This window comes from Rhinolophus sinicus, linkage group LG16 (assembly GCF_036562045.2).
Source record: "Rhinolophus sinicus isolate RSC01 linkage group LG16, ASM3656204v1, whole genome shotgun sequence".
Taxonomy (NCBI): domain Eukaryota; kingdom Metazoa; phylum Chordata; class Mammalia; order Chiroptera; family Rhinolophidae; genus Rhinolophus; species Rhinolophus sinicus.
In genome coordinates this window covers 3141466-3158515 of record NC_133765.1, presented here as the reverse complement: position 1 = coordinate 3158515, position 17050 = coordinate 3141466, and the positions used below count along the sequence as shown (strand labels likewise).

Genomic DNA, 17050 nt, shown 5'->3' with positions numbered 1-17050 from the left:
CACCTCGTAGGCGGGGTCCCTGGTACCTGGGAGTGCCTGCCCCAGCTGGGAGGGAAGGCCATGCCTTCTGTGCCTTCTGTTCTCTCTGAAAGGGGGTGGTGCATGTTCTGGCCAGGCCTGTGCAATGCGGCGTGCTCCAGTGCTTCCTCTCACAGAGCCCGTTCACTGAGCTCTGGCCCCCACTCCCCGGGGTGATGGCCAGCTCAGCTCTGCCCGGACCTGAGGTGGGCTACTCTAAATACTGGTCACAGCAGGAGAAAGAGCCAAAGCGAAAGGCCAAGGGAAAGCCAAGCGAAGGAGTCCGTGGTGCCGACACAGGCAGTTGAATCAGGAGAGCGACAACCATTCCGGTGCTTGACTCTAACTGTCACTGCTAGGCTCAGTTGTCCGTGTGGTCAGTCTGTAGTTTCATGCTGACAAAACCAGTCAGAGGCCAGGGAGAGAGGAAAGAAGGACGAGAGGAGGTGAGAGAGGAGGCAAGAAAAATGGGAATAAGAGAAAAATAGAGAGGGGGGAGGGGAAAGAGGGAGAAAGGACAGATTTGAGAGAAAAAAAGATGCAAGAGAGACGTGGAGAGAAGGTCAAAGTGAGAACAGAGACACAGCAAACTGACCAGGCCTCATCCCTTGGCTCTTGGCCGAAGTGTCACCGACTCTCCTACACAGAATCAATCCTACCCCGAGCGCCCCGCGCAGCCACAGCGACACTGCTCTCCCCGAGTCCTCTGGCGGGGAGGTGGGGCCCTGCGGGACCAAATACCCGCCGCGCACTCCAGCGCCAGAAGGGCGGGGACGAACAAGGAGGGAGAGGGGAGGGAGGGAGGGGCTGCCGGGAGGAGGCAACCGTGTGGTTCCAGCTCACTCTATCCCCCCCCCCCGCCTCTTTCTTCACTCCTTTTTCTTTCCAAACAGGGAAAAGTGTTCCACGAAGCGTCTTTCCGCCTCGCTTCTTCCTCCCTAACCCTGGCCGCAGCTCCCGTCCGGGCGCTAGCTGGTGGGGCGCGCGCTGGAAACCCCTCGGCGCCCGGGAGCGCGGGGCGCGGAGCCGCTCCCGCGGCGGCACATGGCCGCAGGCACCCCGCGCGCACCCCGAGGCGCCGCGCCCAGCTCGCCCGAGGTCCGTCGGCTGCGCCCAGCCGCCCCGGAGGCCGGCAGCGGCTAAGCGGGAGGTGCCCGCGGTGGGCATCGAGATGACTCTCCTCTTCCTCCTCTGGTTAGGTGAGTGCCTCGGGGCGAGCGGGAGACCTGAGGGCCCGGGCAGACACACTCCAGCGTCCGGACCAGGACGCCGGCTTTCGACGGTTGTCCTGCAGTCCCTGGAGTGAGCCAGGCTCCTCTGCCTCTGCCTTACCCCTACGGAGAAGCACATCTGGCCGCGAAGGGCCGCTCAGTCGGCCATGGAAAACGACTCACACATCTGGGCCCTGGAGCAGGCTTGGGGCTGGGGGTGGTTCCTGATCCAGTCGGTGTGAACCGTTTGATGTGGAAGGTCCTTTTGGGGGATGGTGTTTAGTTTCAGGAGTATCTGGGGAAACTGGAGAACTGGGGGAAGGAAGGTTTCTTCAGGAATTTTTGTGCCAGGTTCCTGTGGGTTGGGGGAGCTTTTTGTCTCAAACAGGCGCCTCCAGGGCTCAGATTGGAAACAGATGTGTTGAAGGGTCAGAGGAAGGAAAGGGGGGGAATGACGGAGAGAAGAAAGGAGGAGAGGAAAAGGGCACAGCACCCAGAGAACCAGGAAGGTACAAACCCAAAAATGACCAGGGAAGGAAGAAGAGGGGAAGGTGCAGGGATTAGGAGGGAGAGAAAAGAGGAGCGTTAAATATGATGCAGGAGATCAAGACTTAGGGAGACTGAACAAAGAGAGTGCAACGAGAACGGAAAAACATGGAACAGAAGAGAAGAAGAGACAGAAACAGGTTCCAGGGCAAAAGAGAAGAGCCCTCCCCTCCCTGTGTGTCCCTGCTGGGGACTCCAGAGGCCTGAGAGGCCCCAAGGCACACGTTTCCCTGGCTGGAAGCAGGCAGGTTTGCATGACCAGGCAGGACAGTACACATCAGGGATGTGTGTGGGCAAGCGCTGACAGGAGGGAAACTGAATACCGAGGCTCCGGGGCAGGGAAGACAGGCAGGAAAGCTGAAGAGAAGTCAAGATGTGCACCAGCGAAGCACAGGGTCCCCCTGGAGGACCAAAAGTTAGCCAGAGTTCAGAAAATCAAATACCCAGTCTGTTGTGATACACGGAGCACTGCCCTGGACACAAGGCCACCTGGTTTTAAACTAACTAGGTGGCCTTGGATAACTTACTCACTACCTAGGGCTTCAGTTCCCTTAGCTCCAAAACAAGAACACTAGATGGTCCCTAAGTCTCTTCCAGGTCTGACAGCCTAACCAGCCTAAAACACCAGGCGTGTGACAGGGCCTGATAGCTAGGAAAACCCCAAACACAAGTGAAAAAGCACTAAAATGTTACCCTGAAATAGGTGTCTAAAGAACTCCCTGTCTCTTAACTCTCTTTTTTCCTTTTCTTTTCTTAAACCTTACAAACCAACTAGGCCATATGCTGTCTCAGCCAGCCCCAGGCCAATAATCACCCGGGACAGAGGCCTAAAGGAGGCAGACTAGCTGGAACTATTGCTCAGCCGCTGTTTTCTGAGCTCTTTTAGATACTCGCCCAGTATTGTAATACTGTTGCTGTGCACAGTTGGCATATCTAAATGGCACCTTTGTCACCTTTATTAGCCTCTACCCTTAAGCTACCAATCACCAGATGTTCAGTAGATTCAAACACAGAGGTCCTTATTGAAAACAGCTGGAATTCCTTACGTACTTATTATGCTGATCACTTTATATGTGCTATCGTGTTAACTCACTCATTCTTCATACCAAACTTATTGGCTACCCGCCCTTATCATCCCCACATTACAGATGAAGAAATCAAGGTGTAAAGAGATCAGATAACTCATGATTAGCAGACATGGGATTTGAATGTAAGTAGTCTGCCTCTAGAGATTGCTCACTAAACCACCAAGCTACACACCTAAAGATGTTCTCTGCGTCGAAGTCCAGTTTAGTCACCATTTGGACACAGTTTATAGTGGGAAGTGAAAGGTCACTTTGACCCACATGGTCGGCTCAGACAAAGAGGAGCCAACAAAGACATAGATCAAAAGATGTCACAGAGTCACTGCCCTTATTGGGTGCTTACTATGTGTTGTCATTCCTCTGATGAGAAAATAATCTGTTGGGTTGATTCTCTGTCTTTATTGTAGAAGCTAGCCCTCACGGTTTCTTTCTTGGTTCTGTCTTTATAAATTGTTACAAACTAAAGGCCACGTAGAAGAGAAAAAGTGGACTGCTGACTTGGAATTCTGCACAACTTGAGACTCAGCAGTCACACATACTATCAAGCTTTTCCACATTTATGCCTTTGTCAGACATACCAGATTCATAACATCCCAGCTCTAACTTGATGAAACTGTTCAAGTAAGAAATCACAGAGGAGAAGAGCTGAAAGTCAAGACAAGGGACAAGACAGGATATCTGAGATGAGGCTGGTGAACAAAAGACAGGCATTTGAGGGAAGGAACTGAACACTAAAGGAACCTTTCTGTGACTGATCTCCCTGCACAGTCAGAGCCCTGGGGGAAGCACTCCTGTGGTCTGGATGACCCTTATTTGCAGAGTGGCTCTGGGCCATTGTATGCTGAGCACTCTTTAGGAAAGCCAGAAAGGATACCCTCAGAATTGCCTGGATCCTGAAATCATCTTCTCGTTCCTTGAAAGAACAGTTACAGGGTTGCCTCTGGCACTGCTGGCATGGTTTCTGGCCTCTTTTATCTAGAGAATGCACAGTATTGATGGGGAACTGGGAGGGCTAAGAGTTCATAGTCTTAACAAGGACAGACCAATGACTCCTTGCTTTCTGGACCTGCCAGTGAATGAAATCAAATGCCCCACCTCTCTGATGTGAATGAACAATTACTGCTCTGAGCCCCATAGAGGAGAAAGAAGGGAGACTTCATGGGCTCTCCCAGCCCCTGCCTCGCCTCTGACTCCCACTCCTCCTTGTCCCCCCCAGGCCCAGATCCTCGTTATTCCCCCTGAACTTCTCTCCTGGACTTCTGTAATAGCTGCCACGTTGCTCTCCTGCCTGAGCGCTCTCTTCTTCATCCTGCACACTGCTACCACAGTAACCTTGTACGACTGCTGGCATAATGCAAAGAATTTGGATTAGGAACCTGGCAAGCTCTCTGGGTTCTTGTTCGGACTCCCTTGTCTGTAAAATTTGAATTCGGAATTGCCATAATGCTATGCTCTTAACCCCCTCTTCCATAAACCTTTAGTAGTCCCAACTGCTGGTAACATTATGTACAAACATCTCCTTGTCATATTGAAGGTTTTATACAATACCATTGCTCTCCTCTCCTCTGTCCCAGACAACTCTCCAGGTAGCCTGGACTACTTCCTATGCCCTAAACATGCCCCATGTTTCTTTCTGGTTCTATGCTTTTGTTTATGATAATCCCTCCACCCAAAATGCCCTGTTACTCTCCAGCTCTACAGAGCAAAATCTTATTTACCCTCCAAGTCTCACCTCAAATACCACCTCCTCCATATGCCTGTCCATGATTTCACCAACAGAACATGCTTTCCTTCCTTTGAATCCCAATAGCCTTTCTATTATGCTATTTGTAGTATTGTGATCTGAATGCTTATCTAATACCCCAGTTAGAGTATAAGCTCCATGCAGACAAGGACAGTGTCTCATTCATGTGGGCACCACTTTCAGTACTTTACCTAAACTAAAACCTTGTGAACTCTTTGTTAAATAACTGGGTTTTTTGAAATAATTAGAACATTTAAGTTCAAGAGACGTGAAAGATTTGGAGGATTACTACTCTTTGTGGAATGACACAACTATGAGGAGCCCAGTTTTAACTCAGCTTGTTTTTGTGCTTCCTTGTCAATTCATGCAAATAGCACCAGTACTACTAAAAAAATTAAAAAATGTGCATAGAATATTACATCAACAGGGACCAGATATATTTGTTACACAAACTTATTGTGTTGTATTGAGTGTGTTAGTACCAGATTAACAATAGACTGTTGCATCGAAACTTCTGCCAGAATGGGGAAGGAACTTTGTTTCCCAGAAAATGAGCTTGAGGAAGGCTTTAATGCATAGTCCATTGGTCTGCAGTTTAATGACAGGTCTCAGTAGGATTCTATGCCCTTCCCTCGTCTTCCTACATTAATGATGATAGTCATAATAATGATAGATTTCCAGTAGGCTCATGTCTAATCCTATTTTTGTCTTGTGCTCAGCTGGGCAGTGTACACGTGAGTGTGTTTCAATGAATGTACCTAGTGATGACCGAGACAGACGTTTTTAAAAGGTAGAGTCAAAGATTGTCAGAAATGGGGAGAAGCTAAGAGACTATCTAAATCAATGGTTCAGAGGGATTTGGGTCAAGTTAAACGGCTAGCTTGGTAAGAGGGCCAAGACTAGCACCCTAATTCCATGATCAGTCCTATGATACATTATTGGAATAGAAAATGTCTCTCCCTCCTTTTCAGCTCGTGCAGTTAAGCTCCAAGATCACAGTTGCTCTTCAGATGCTTCAGTTAAATGAGCTAAATGCAGAATCACTGGCATTGGCTTTTTTGTTGAGAAATTGCCTGAAAAATAGGGCAGATGTCGTAACATTTCAATTTAGCCACCATAACTGGAAATCCTGAAAGCTTCTGCAATGCTTTGTGTAATGTCTGGTGCATTCAGGAAAAAGAGATTATACCCAGAGTCCCAAAGATGTGGGTGTGTGCCTACAAGGAATAGGATGAAAAATCAATAGCTATAGCTCCTTCATAATTTTGCTGGGTTTTTCTGGGCAAGTCATACCGCTCTAAGCCTCAGTTTCTTTCTCTGTAAAATGAGATTATTAGACTAAATGTATCTCAAAGTTTCCTATACCACTAACATTCTCTGATTTTTTCCTTACTTCTGAGAATTGGCCACTGGTTTAGTGTGGTTGTGATGAGGAACCCATGGGTGTCACCATGCTTATCTGATTTTTTCAGACACTTGTCCACTCATGGCAATTGGTACATCTGATTATGATTATGAATCCAGATGGGCTGACTGCCTCATGTGAAGAGAGCATCAGGGACTTCATCCTGGACCTGCTCTGGGCCACTGTCAGCCAGGGAGCATCATTCACGGTCAGGGTGGAGGCCAGAGACCCCTGCCCAGGAAGTTTAGTAGCTGAGATACCAAGAAGACCTCACCCTAAGCAGAGTTACCTACAAAACATCCCCAAGCATGGACACCCAGGATAGACTTCTGTGTGGAGGCTCTATTGTGTGAAGCTACTTGCAAGAATTAAGCATTTTTTTCAACTTTAAAAATTAAGGCATAGTTTACATATCATAAAGTGCACCCATTATGTGTGCAGCTTAATGGGTTCCTTGCATGGATTTGAACGTGTGGTTGAGTTTTGAAATATGAATTGTATATTATTAGCTCACTTGTAGCACCTGAAGAGGATTATATGGGGAGGATTATTATAACAGTAGAATTCATTTCTAACATTTGTACAAGGTTTAGCAATTTACAAAGTAACAGAATTAGCAACATACCTTATTTATCCTCAGATCACTCTGAGAGTAAATGTTACTGTTATGCCATTTTACAGATAAATAAACTGAGACTTAGAGCAATAAAGTGAGCTTCTCAAGATTACCCTGTTAGTAAACAGCTGAGCCAAGACACCAACCCAGCACTTTGGATTCCAAGACTATTTGCTTTCCATTTACCAGGAGGCACATAGTTATTCTGAAATCGAGGCTTCTGTTCTAGCAAGAAGAGAGGGGGTAGGCTGAAGAAGAGGCTTCATTGACAGGGTTCTAAACCATAAATCCCACAGCAGAAAACTCAGAACATTTTTCCCTTACCCCCCACTTCATTCAAATGATTGAGAAATTGTTTGGGTTAATGACTGTCATTTACACCCAGAATGGCTACATATATCATACATGGGTTACTAGTGCCTTCTAATTAATCCTAAGACTCGTACTTCTCAAGGTTATTGTTTGGAGACCTTGCCTTGCACTGGAGTCAGACACATGACCTCTGCAATCCTGTGGGTGGTAAATGTGCATGACTGGGTATGACTGCTCTGTGTGTTACTTTATCTAGTGAAATTTGTCTTTTTTAGCAGTTTTGATTTCCTTATTTTGCCCCACCCCCCCCAAAGAATGCAGACTGTAGCAAAAAATAAAAATAAAAATTCTGGTTATCTGAGCTTCCTCAGTGTCTGGATGCTGGAAAACTAAAGGTTTATTTCCTTTGGCATCATATAGACCAAAATGAGGGAAGAATGCTGAAATCAAACAACTTTTATTTTGCCAGTGACAGTCAGTTGGATCACTATGTGTGCAGCCTCAGCCAAAGTCTGTTGGTGATAAGACTGCTTTGTTTCAGTAGAAAGCAGGGGAGAAAGCTGTTTCCTTTGCGCTCACACTGAGAAGAGAAAATGGGCAACCATCTTCAGAATGGTTTCCTAGCTGATATGGAATATCAGCTGGGAAGTTCTTCTGAAGCCAGGCAGCAAAGGGGATCTGGAGAGTTAGGCTACTAAAGGCAACAGAGGAAAGAAAGGAGATGAGCAGAGAGAAGAGGAGACAGAGGAAGGTAACAACAGCAAGAGCAGAGGATGAAAAAGCTGAGTTATGATCTCTGATCTCCTGGTGTGTACAGAGCAGCTTCTCTGAGCTCATTCTATTTCAGGATGGGGGGCAGCAGCTCCTTAACTTCCCTTTTGGGATTGTCTTTAGCACTCACTTGTGTACTGTAACATTTGCTACTTCATTCGCACACTCTCACTCACAAAACAATTACAGAAGGGAGGTGCAGTCTATAATTCATGCCCTGTGCTAGGCTCGTAGATTCCAGTAATACAACAGACATAGTTTCCACCATCTCAGAACTCTGCCCAGTGGATGTGACGTAGTCATAAACAGGGCATTACAGATATATGAAAGTGCGGTGGTAGGGCAAAGCAGCAAGGTTTTGAGGGGTCCCAAGGAGGAAGCAACTTCATTATGTGCTATCTTATGGAGATAAGGCATTACTTCTACGGTGGGTCTTCTGGGCTATGTCTGAAATTCCTCCATCCTTTACCGTACTTGCACGTCGGTGACGTGGGTTGATGGATCATCCCCATTATCATCAGCACAGATATTTAAGTGGTGTGTGTCCTTGGCATTCAGCCAGGTGCTTCCTGGAGGAATTGAACCTCTGATGTCCGTGTCTCTGGTCTCATTCTTCATCACAACCTGCCAGCTACATAGCTACTTATATCTCCTCATTCCTCATGAGCTGTTAAAAAGGGGAGAGAAAGAGAAAGATACATCAATGAATTTGGATCTCTTAATTATTAAGAATGGTGGGCTATACACTGAGGTTTTAATGGTATTTGTCCACATGGAGAGCGAATAGGATCAAGCCAAGAAGGAATTTTCTGTTCTAGAAGAAATTCATTGCATTGAACAGCGAGAGACTCAGCCCCTGACAGGGTCTTGCTTTTTTTCTTGAGGTGGGTGGGGGTGGGGAGGATCAAATCCCAAAGAGGGAAATTGCTTTGTGACTTCATTGTTTAAATTTAGGCCTGGGTTTGTAGGGATCATTCAGACTGGGAACAGTAAGTCTTATGACCCGTACTCTGTCACTTCTCATTACTTCCAGTGACAGTTCCAATTATTTTCAATCACTCTTTAAGGGAAGAGCAGGACAAGGCTTCCATGTGGACCAAGCAATGTAGCAACCTCTGCGAGAGCCTGGCCCCAAGGTCCTCAGACCCCAGGTCTGAAGATCGGCTCAGCCACTTCATAATCATGTGGCCTTGGGAAAGTCACTTTACCTTCTTTGCTGGGAGAGGCTCAGCCTACGGATATTTGGAGGGTCTGTTTGCAGTCAGCTGACACAGACCCTCAGGGCCAGCCTTCAGGGATTTGGCCACTGCTGTTCCTCCACCCTGCAAACCAGGCTTCAGGGAATGCCACTGTGCTCCAGAACCTCAAGAATTGCATAAAGCCCATCTGTGCCCCAGCTGTCTGCAACTGCTCTGGAAGAGAAACATTTTGTGTTCTTTAGCCTTGGGAAAGAGATGCCCTTTCTTATGCTGCTCAGCAGGGCCTGTGCAGGTTGCCAAAGCAATGTCACGAGTGCAGGCCTTCTTTCCCAGGCTCCTCCCTCTCTACCACCTGCTCTTGAATCCCTGTGGCAAGTTGGACTGCCTCAGCCTGGGCAAATCCTGAGTAGTTCGTTTCTGCTTTTGCTGCCAAATAATGCCTTATTGAGCACCTACTATATAGTAGGCACTGTGCTTTCATACGAGTAATTTCTTGTCTCCTCACAGCAACCCATGAGGCAGATTTCATTATCCATATTTTCAAGTCAGAAGAGTGAGACTTCAGAGTTAGGATGTTCTGTCCTAGGCTGTACAGCTTGATTATAGCAAAATGGAAGATTATTGGAACTGAGTTTGCATTCTGCGTCAGCTCTGATCTGGGGAAGATGAGAATGAGGAGCTAGATGGATAACACACATATATAGTGACACACTATCAAAGGCCACTCAGGGACCGAGAGTCACCTGGTCTCTGAGGGTTCGGCCTAATAAGGAGGCGCAAGTTCCTGCATTCTCCCCTTTTCTGGCCGTCATTTGTCCTGACCAAAATTAGACCCTAATGAGCCTGCCACCCACATTTAAGATGTGTTGAATTACATTTCCTTTTGAAATTTGGGAGGAAAGGAAAACCTCAAGGTGAGAAGAAAAATGTCTTTTTTTCCACTGACCTGAACAGCAAAGGGTGTGATTTCCCTGTCTATTAAAGAGAGCTAAGCTGCATGTCCCAGATTTCTGAGACCTAGAATTCCCACTCAGAATGAATTCTTGGGCCAGACAGGTAGTCTGGGTTTCCAGCAGAGGCCTGTCCTCTGTCCACTTTCTTCTGCTGGCCCTTCGTCTCCTACCCAGCTCCAGCCTATGATAGGGAAGTACAGCCCTTCCCACCTCTCCACCCTCAAAGAAGGAGAGGTTGGAAATAGGGCCACTTCTCCACAGCCACCTTCTCTGCTCCATTGCCTCTCATGCCATGTTCCAGGAGTCCTGCAGCTTCCCAAGCCCGGAGGAATCCAGGTAACAGTCCCTCACATGCAGGCCACCTTAGCCTGACCTTCTCATTGCTCTTGTTTTCTCTAGGCCCAATATAGACTTCTCTCAGATCTGGCTCTAAATGAGAGGGAGAGAGAGAGAGACAGAGAAACACACATAAACACACACAAAGAACGAGAGAGATACAGAGACAGAGACAGAGAGAGAGAGACAGAGAAGGACAGAGAGAGGCACAGAGACAGATGAGATACAGAGATACAGAGACACAGAGGCAGAGAGAGACAAAGACTGAAACACACAGACAGAGAAGAGTGTGAACTCTGTAAAGCTTGTCTGTCATGTGTTGCCTCTTCCTTTCTGTCCCCCTCTCCCGCTTCTCTAAATCCACACCCCCCAACTTCTGCAGAGAACCCCCTCCTGAAAGGTTGTGTTCTCAGCAGTCCTGAGCTAATGGTGGTGCTCTGCCCTGTGGTCTGCCCTCACGCCTCACAGCTTGCTTTTTGATACTTCCATACTGTTAACCTTACATTTCGCTTTGCCCGGTAGCCTCTTCACCGCTTATCCCTGTCCACCTCCAGCCATCCTTCAAGACCATGGGCTTATCACATCTGCAAAGGCTTCCCTGACGCTCCCAGGGGAAGAGCACTGCTTGCCAGTCTGTTTCCCCAAAGATCTTGTTCATATCTTTGGATAGTTTGTCACATTATATAGTCAGGTTCTCTGTCTTTTCTGTGTGATTAGGAGCAGGGGACAGTATCGTATTGTCTGTAATACCAAGTCTAGTGCTTGGCACATATTAGATACTTGGAAAATGGATGAATGAGTGAACACATGAACAAACAACTTAGTGAATGTAAAATATAAGCTTATAAAAGTGAAGGGATTACCTCTTTACTAGAAGACATAACTAATACCTGTTACCCCCTCCTAGAATATCTTTTTTTAATTATTAGTTTTAAGTGCACAAAACAACATAATATCAACAGGTCTACTACCCATCTGATACTGTAGCTAGCTATTACAATACGATTGACAGTATTCCTTATGCTGTACTTTACACCCTGTGAATATATATATATATATGTATGTGTGTGTGTGTGTGTGTGTGTGTGTGTGTGTGTATATATATATATATATATTTAAAATAGTTGATCTTCAATATTATTTTATATTAATTTCAGGTGTACAGTGCAGTAGTTAGACATTTGTATAATTTATGAAGTGATCCCCCCAATAAGCCTAGTATCCATCTGACACCGTACATAGTTTTTACAACATTATTGACTGTATTCTCCATACTGTATGTTACATCCCTGTGACTATTTTGTAACTACCAATTTGTACTTAATCCCTTCACCTTTCTCACCCAACCCCCTAATGCCCCTACCATCTAGCAACAGTTTGTTCTCTGTATCTATGAGTCTATTCCTGTTTTGTTTGTTTATTGATTTTGTTCTTTAGATTCCACATATAAATGAGATCATATTTGTCTTTCTCAGTCTGATTTTTACACTTAGTATAATATCCTCCAGGTCCATCCATGTTGTTACAAATGGTAAGATTTCATTCTTCTTTTTGGTAGAGTAATACTCCATTGTATAAATGTACGACAATTTCTTTATCCAATCATCTACTGATGGGCATTTCAGTTGTTTCCATATCTTGGCTATTGTGAATAGCAGTGCAATAAACATAGGGGTGTATATATCTTTTCAAATTAGTGTTTTGGATTTCTTTGGATAAATACCCAGGAGTGAAATTGCTGGGTCATAGATAGTTCTATTTTTTTATTTTTTGAGGAATCTCCAAACTGTTTTGCACAGTGGCTTCACAAATTTGCAATCCCACCAACAGTGCACAAGGGTTCCCTTTTCTCCGCACCCCACCAACACTTGTCTGTTGATTTACTGATGATGGCCATTCTGTCAAGAGTGAGGTGATAACTCATTGTGGTTTTTATTTGCATTTCTCTGATGATTATTGACGTTGATCATCCTTTCTTATGTCTGTTAGCCACTTGTATGTCCTCTTTGGAGAAATGTCTGTTCAGGTCCTCTGCCCATTTTTTAATTGGATTGTTTGTTTTTTGGGGTGTTGAGTTGTATGAATTTTCTATAAATTCTGGATATTAACCTCTAGTCAGATGCATCATTGGCAAATATCTTCTCCCATTCCGTAGGATGTCTTTTCAATTTGTTGATGATTTCCTTTGCTGTGAAAGAAATTTTTAGTTTGATGTAGTCCCATTTGTTTATTTTTTCTTTTGTTTCTCTTATCCAAGGAGCTATATCAGTAAAAATATTACCAAAGGTAATGTCTGAGAGTTTGCTGCCTATGTTTTCTTCTAGGATTTTTATGGTTTCAGGTCTTACATTTGAATTTTTAATCCACTTTGAGTTTATTCTTGTATATGGTGTAAGAAGGTGGTCCAGTTTCATTTTTTTTGTATGTGTCTGTCTCGTTTTCCCAGAGCTGTTTATTAAATAGACTGTCTTTACCCCAGTGTAAATTCTTGCTTCCTTTGTCATAGATTAAATGACCATATAGTCATGGATTTATTTCTGGGCTCTCTATTCTGTTCCATTGATCTATGTGTCTCTTTTAATGCCAGTACCATGCTGTTTTGATTACTATAGCCTTGTAGTATAGTTTGACATCAGGTAGCCTGATCCCTCCAGCTTTGTTCTTCTTTCTCAAGATTGCTGTGGCTATTCAGGGTCTTTTGTGGTCTCATGTAAATATTAGGATTATTTGTTCTATTTCTGTGAAAAGTGCCATTGGTATTTTGATGGATTGCTTTGGGTAATATAGACATCTTAACTATATTAATTCTTACTATTTATGAGCATGGTATATGTTTTCATTCATTTGTATGTTCTTTAATTTCTCTCTTCAATGCCTTATAATTTTCTGAGTACAGGCCTTTTACTTCCTTGGTTAAATTTATTCCTAGGTATATTATTTTTTTGATGCAATTGTAAATGGAATTGTTTTCTTAATATCTCTTTCTGGTAGTTCATTATTGGTCTATAAAATGCAACTGATTTCTGAATGTTAATTTTGTATCCTGCTACTTTACTAAATTCATTTATCAGTTCTAATAGTTTTTTGTGTAATCTTTGGGGTTCTCTCTATATAGTAACATGTCATCTGCAAATAATGACAGTTTTACTTCTTCCTTTCCAATTTGGATGCCTTTTATTTACTTCTTTTGTCTGAATGCTGTGACGAGGACTTCCAGTACTACGTTGAATAAAAGTGGTGAAAGGGGACATCCTTGTCTTGTTCCTGATCTTAAGGGAAATGCTTTTAGCTTTTCCCTGTTGAGTATGATGTTAGCTGTGGGTTTGTCATATATGCCCTTTATAATGCTGAGATATGTTACCTCTATTCCCATTTTGCTGAGAGTTTTTATCATAAATGGATGCTGAATTTTGTCAAGTGCTTTTTCTGAAACTATTGATATGACCATATGACTTTTATTTTTCATTTCCTTTATGTGGTGTATCACATTAATTGATTTGAGGTTGTTGAACCAACCTTGCATACCAAGAATGAATCCCACTTGATCATGGTGTATGATCTTTTTAATGTATTGCTGAATTCAGTTTGCTAATATTTTGTTGAGGATTTTTGCATCTATGTTCATTAGGGATATCGGCCTATAGTTTTCTTTTTTTGTAATGTCTTTGTCTGGTTTTCAATTCAGGGTAATGGTGGCCTCATAGAATGAGCTTCGGAGCCTTCCCTGCTCTTGAATTTTCTGGAATAGTTTGAGAAGAATAGGTGTTAATTCTTCTTTAAATGTTTGGTAATATTCACCTGTGAAGCCATCTTGTCCAGGACTTTTGTTTGTTGGGAGCTTATTGATTACAAATTCAGTTTCATTAGTAGTCATCAGTCAGTTCAGATTTTCTATTTCTTCTTGATTCAGCCTGGGAAGACTGTATACTTCTAGGAATTTATTCATTTCTTCCAGAACGTCCAAATTGTTGGTGCATAGGTGCTCATAGTATTTTCTTAAAATATTTTTTATTTCTGTGGTGTCTGTTGTCACTTCTCTTTCATTTCTGATTTTATTTATTTGGATCCTCCGTCTTTTTTTCTTGAAGAATGTGGTTAAAGGTTTGTCAATTTTGTTTGTCTTTTCGAAAAAACGAGCTCTTGGTTTTCTTTGATCTTTGGTATTGCATTTTCAGGCTCTATTTCAGTTATTTCCATTCCGATCTTTATTATTTCCTTCCTTGTACTCACTTTGGGCTTTGTTTGTTATTAGGTGCAAAGTTAGACTGTTTATTTAAATTTTTCTTGTCTTTGTTTCTTTTTTTCAGGTAGGCCTGCATTACTATAAATTTCCCTCCTAGGACTGCTTTCGCTGTATCCCATAGATTTGCGGTCATTGTGTTTTCATTTTTGTTTGTCTCAAGGTATCTTTTGAGTTCTTCCTTGATCTCGTTGTTGATGCATTCTTCTATTGGCATGTTATTTAATCTCCATGTGTTTGTATGCTTTTCAGTTTTTTTCTTGTCATTGGTTTCTATTTTCATACCACTGTCGTCAGAGAAGACGCTTGATATGGTTTGAACCTTCCTGCAATTACTGAGACCTGTTTTGTGGCCTAATATGTGATCTATCTTAGAGAATGTTCCATGTGCTCTTGAAAAGAATGTACATTCTGATACATTGGGATGAAATTATCAATTAAATCTATCTGGTCTAGTGTATCATTTAAGGCCATTGTTTTTCTGTCTGGAAAATCTGTCCATTGGTGTCAGTGGGATGTTAAAGTCCACTATCATGATTGTGTTCTGTTGATCTCTGCCTTTATGTCAGTCAATCTTTGTTTTATATATTTAGTTGCTCCTATGTTATGTGCATAAATGTTTACAAGGGTTTTGTCCTCCTGTTTGATTGGTCCTTTTATTATTATGAAGTATTCTGTTTTGTCTCTTTTTATAGCCTTCATTTTAAAGTCTATTTTTTTCAATATAAGATTGCTACACAGTTTTTTATTTGTTTCCAGTTGTGTGAAATATCTTATTCCATCCCTTTCAGTCTATGTATGTCTTTCAATCTGATGTGAGTCTCTTGTAGACAGCATATGAATGGGTCTTGTTTTCTTATCCATTCACTATTCTATGTCTTTTGATTGGAGCATTTAATCCATTTACATTTGAAGTGACTATTGATAGGTGCGTAGTTATTACCATTTTATTATTCATATTTTTGATCTTTGTTTGTTTTCTCCCTTCTTAAAGAAGTCCTTTTAACATATCTTGTAATACTGGCTTGGTGGCAATGAATTCCTTTAGCTTTTTCTTGTCTGGGAAGCTCTTTATCTGTCTTTCCATTCTAAATGATAGCCTTGCTGGGGAGAGTAGTCTTGGTTGTAGGCTCTTTTTTTTCTCACTTTGAATATTTTCTGCCACTCCCTTCTGGCCTGCAAAGTTTCTGTTGAGAAGTCAGCTGGGAGTCTGTGGATGCTCCCTTGTAAGTATTTAGTTCTCTTTCTCTTGCTTCTTTTAAGATTCTCTCTTTGTCTTTAACTTTTGCTATTCTGATATAATGTGTCTTGGTGTGGGCCTCTTTGGGTTCATCTTGCTTAGGACTCTCTCTACTTCCTGGGCTTGTATGTCTATTTTCTTTGCCAGGTTAGGGAAGTTTTCAGTCATTATTTCTTCAAATAGATTTTCAATCCCTTGCTCCCTCTCTTCTCTTTCTGGTACTCCTATGATGCAAATGTTGTTATGCTTGATGTTGTCCCAAAGGCCCCTTAAAATACCTTTGGGTTTTTTAAATTCTTTTTTATTTTTGTGGTTCTGATTGGGTTTTGTTTTTTTTATGCTACCTTGTCTTCTAAATTGCTGAATTGATTCTGTGCTTCACCCTATCTGCTGTTGATTCCTTCTAGTGTAGTCTTCATTTCTTTATTTCTTTATTCTTTATTTCTTTATTTCTGACTGATTCTTTTTTATGGTTTCTATGTCTTTCTTTATGCTTACTATCTCTTTGTTGGAGTTCCCACTAAGTTCCTTAAGCATTCTTATAATCAGTGTTTTAAACTTTGTTTCTGGTAGGTCGGTTGCCTCCATTTAGTTTAGTTCTTTTTCTGGAGTTTCCCCTGTTCTTTTATTTGGGACATTATTTTTCCTTCATTCTGGCTGCCTCTCTGTGTTTGCTTCTTTGAACTAGGCAAATCTCCTATGTTTCTCTGTCTTTGCTGGGTGGGCTTAGGTAGTATTTGTCCTGTATCGTCCAGTAGCACAGTCTCCCTGATCCGCTGTGTGTGTGTTCCAGGAGTGTCCCTTGTGTGTGTTGGTGTATTTTCCTGTTGGGTGGGATTGACGCCCAGCCTGACTGACTCTGAGGATTTGCTATAGCCACAGTGTATGAGCTGCTGTGGGTGGAAGGCTGACCCCTCAGGAGGGGATTCACCCTTCTGGGCTGTTGTGCCTTAAGACTACCCTTTGGGTATGTTGCTTCTGGGGCTAACCAGGTAGTGCTCTTGTGTGGTCTGAAAATGGGAAAATGGCTGCTGTCCCTCCAGTGCTTGCCCCGTAGCCACACAACTCAGTCTTTTCCTGCATGTCTCCAGCATCTCTTGAGTTGCCACCTCTCCACTGGAAACCAGGTGAGTATTTGCAAGTGAGTGAGTCTGTGTGTGGGCCCTTTAAGAGGGCCTCTGGGCTTTCAGCCACCTTTCATCTCACCGGTATGGAAAGACAGAGTCCTCACTGATTTTCACTGCCAGATGTTGTAGGAACTGCTCTTTCCAGCACAGGACCCCTCTGCTTGTGAGGTTGGTGTGGGGCTGAGACCCTTCCCTCATCTGGGGTTACCTCTGCCACCGAGGTGCCCGTCCCAGTGCTCATCCACTA

The 17050-nt window shown here is 43.4% G+C and overlaps 1 protein-coding gene across 1 annotated transcript in view; it reads left to right on the top strand.

Moving 5' to 3' along the window:
* Window positions 1–875: 875 nt before the first annotated feature.
* CLMP (CXADR like cell adhesion molecule) overlaps window positions 876–17050 on the top strand; it is a 112066-nt gene continuing 95891 nt past the window's right edge. Inside the window, exon 1 of the mRNA XM_074321708.1 lies at window positions 876–1217. Within this exon, the coding sequence (XP_074177809.1) occupies window positions 1190–1217 (28 nt within the window). The 5' untranslated portion in view covers window positions 876–1189. The remainder of the gene's footprint in view (window positions 1218–17050) is intronic.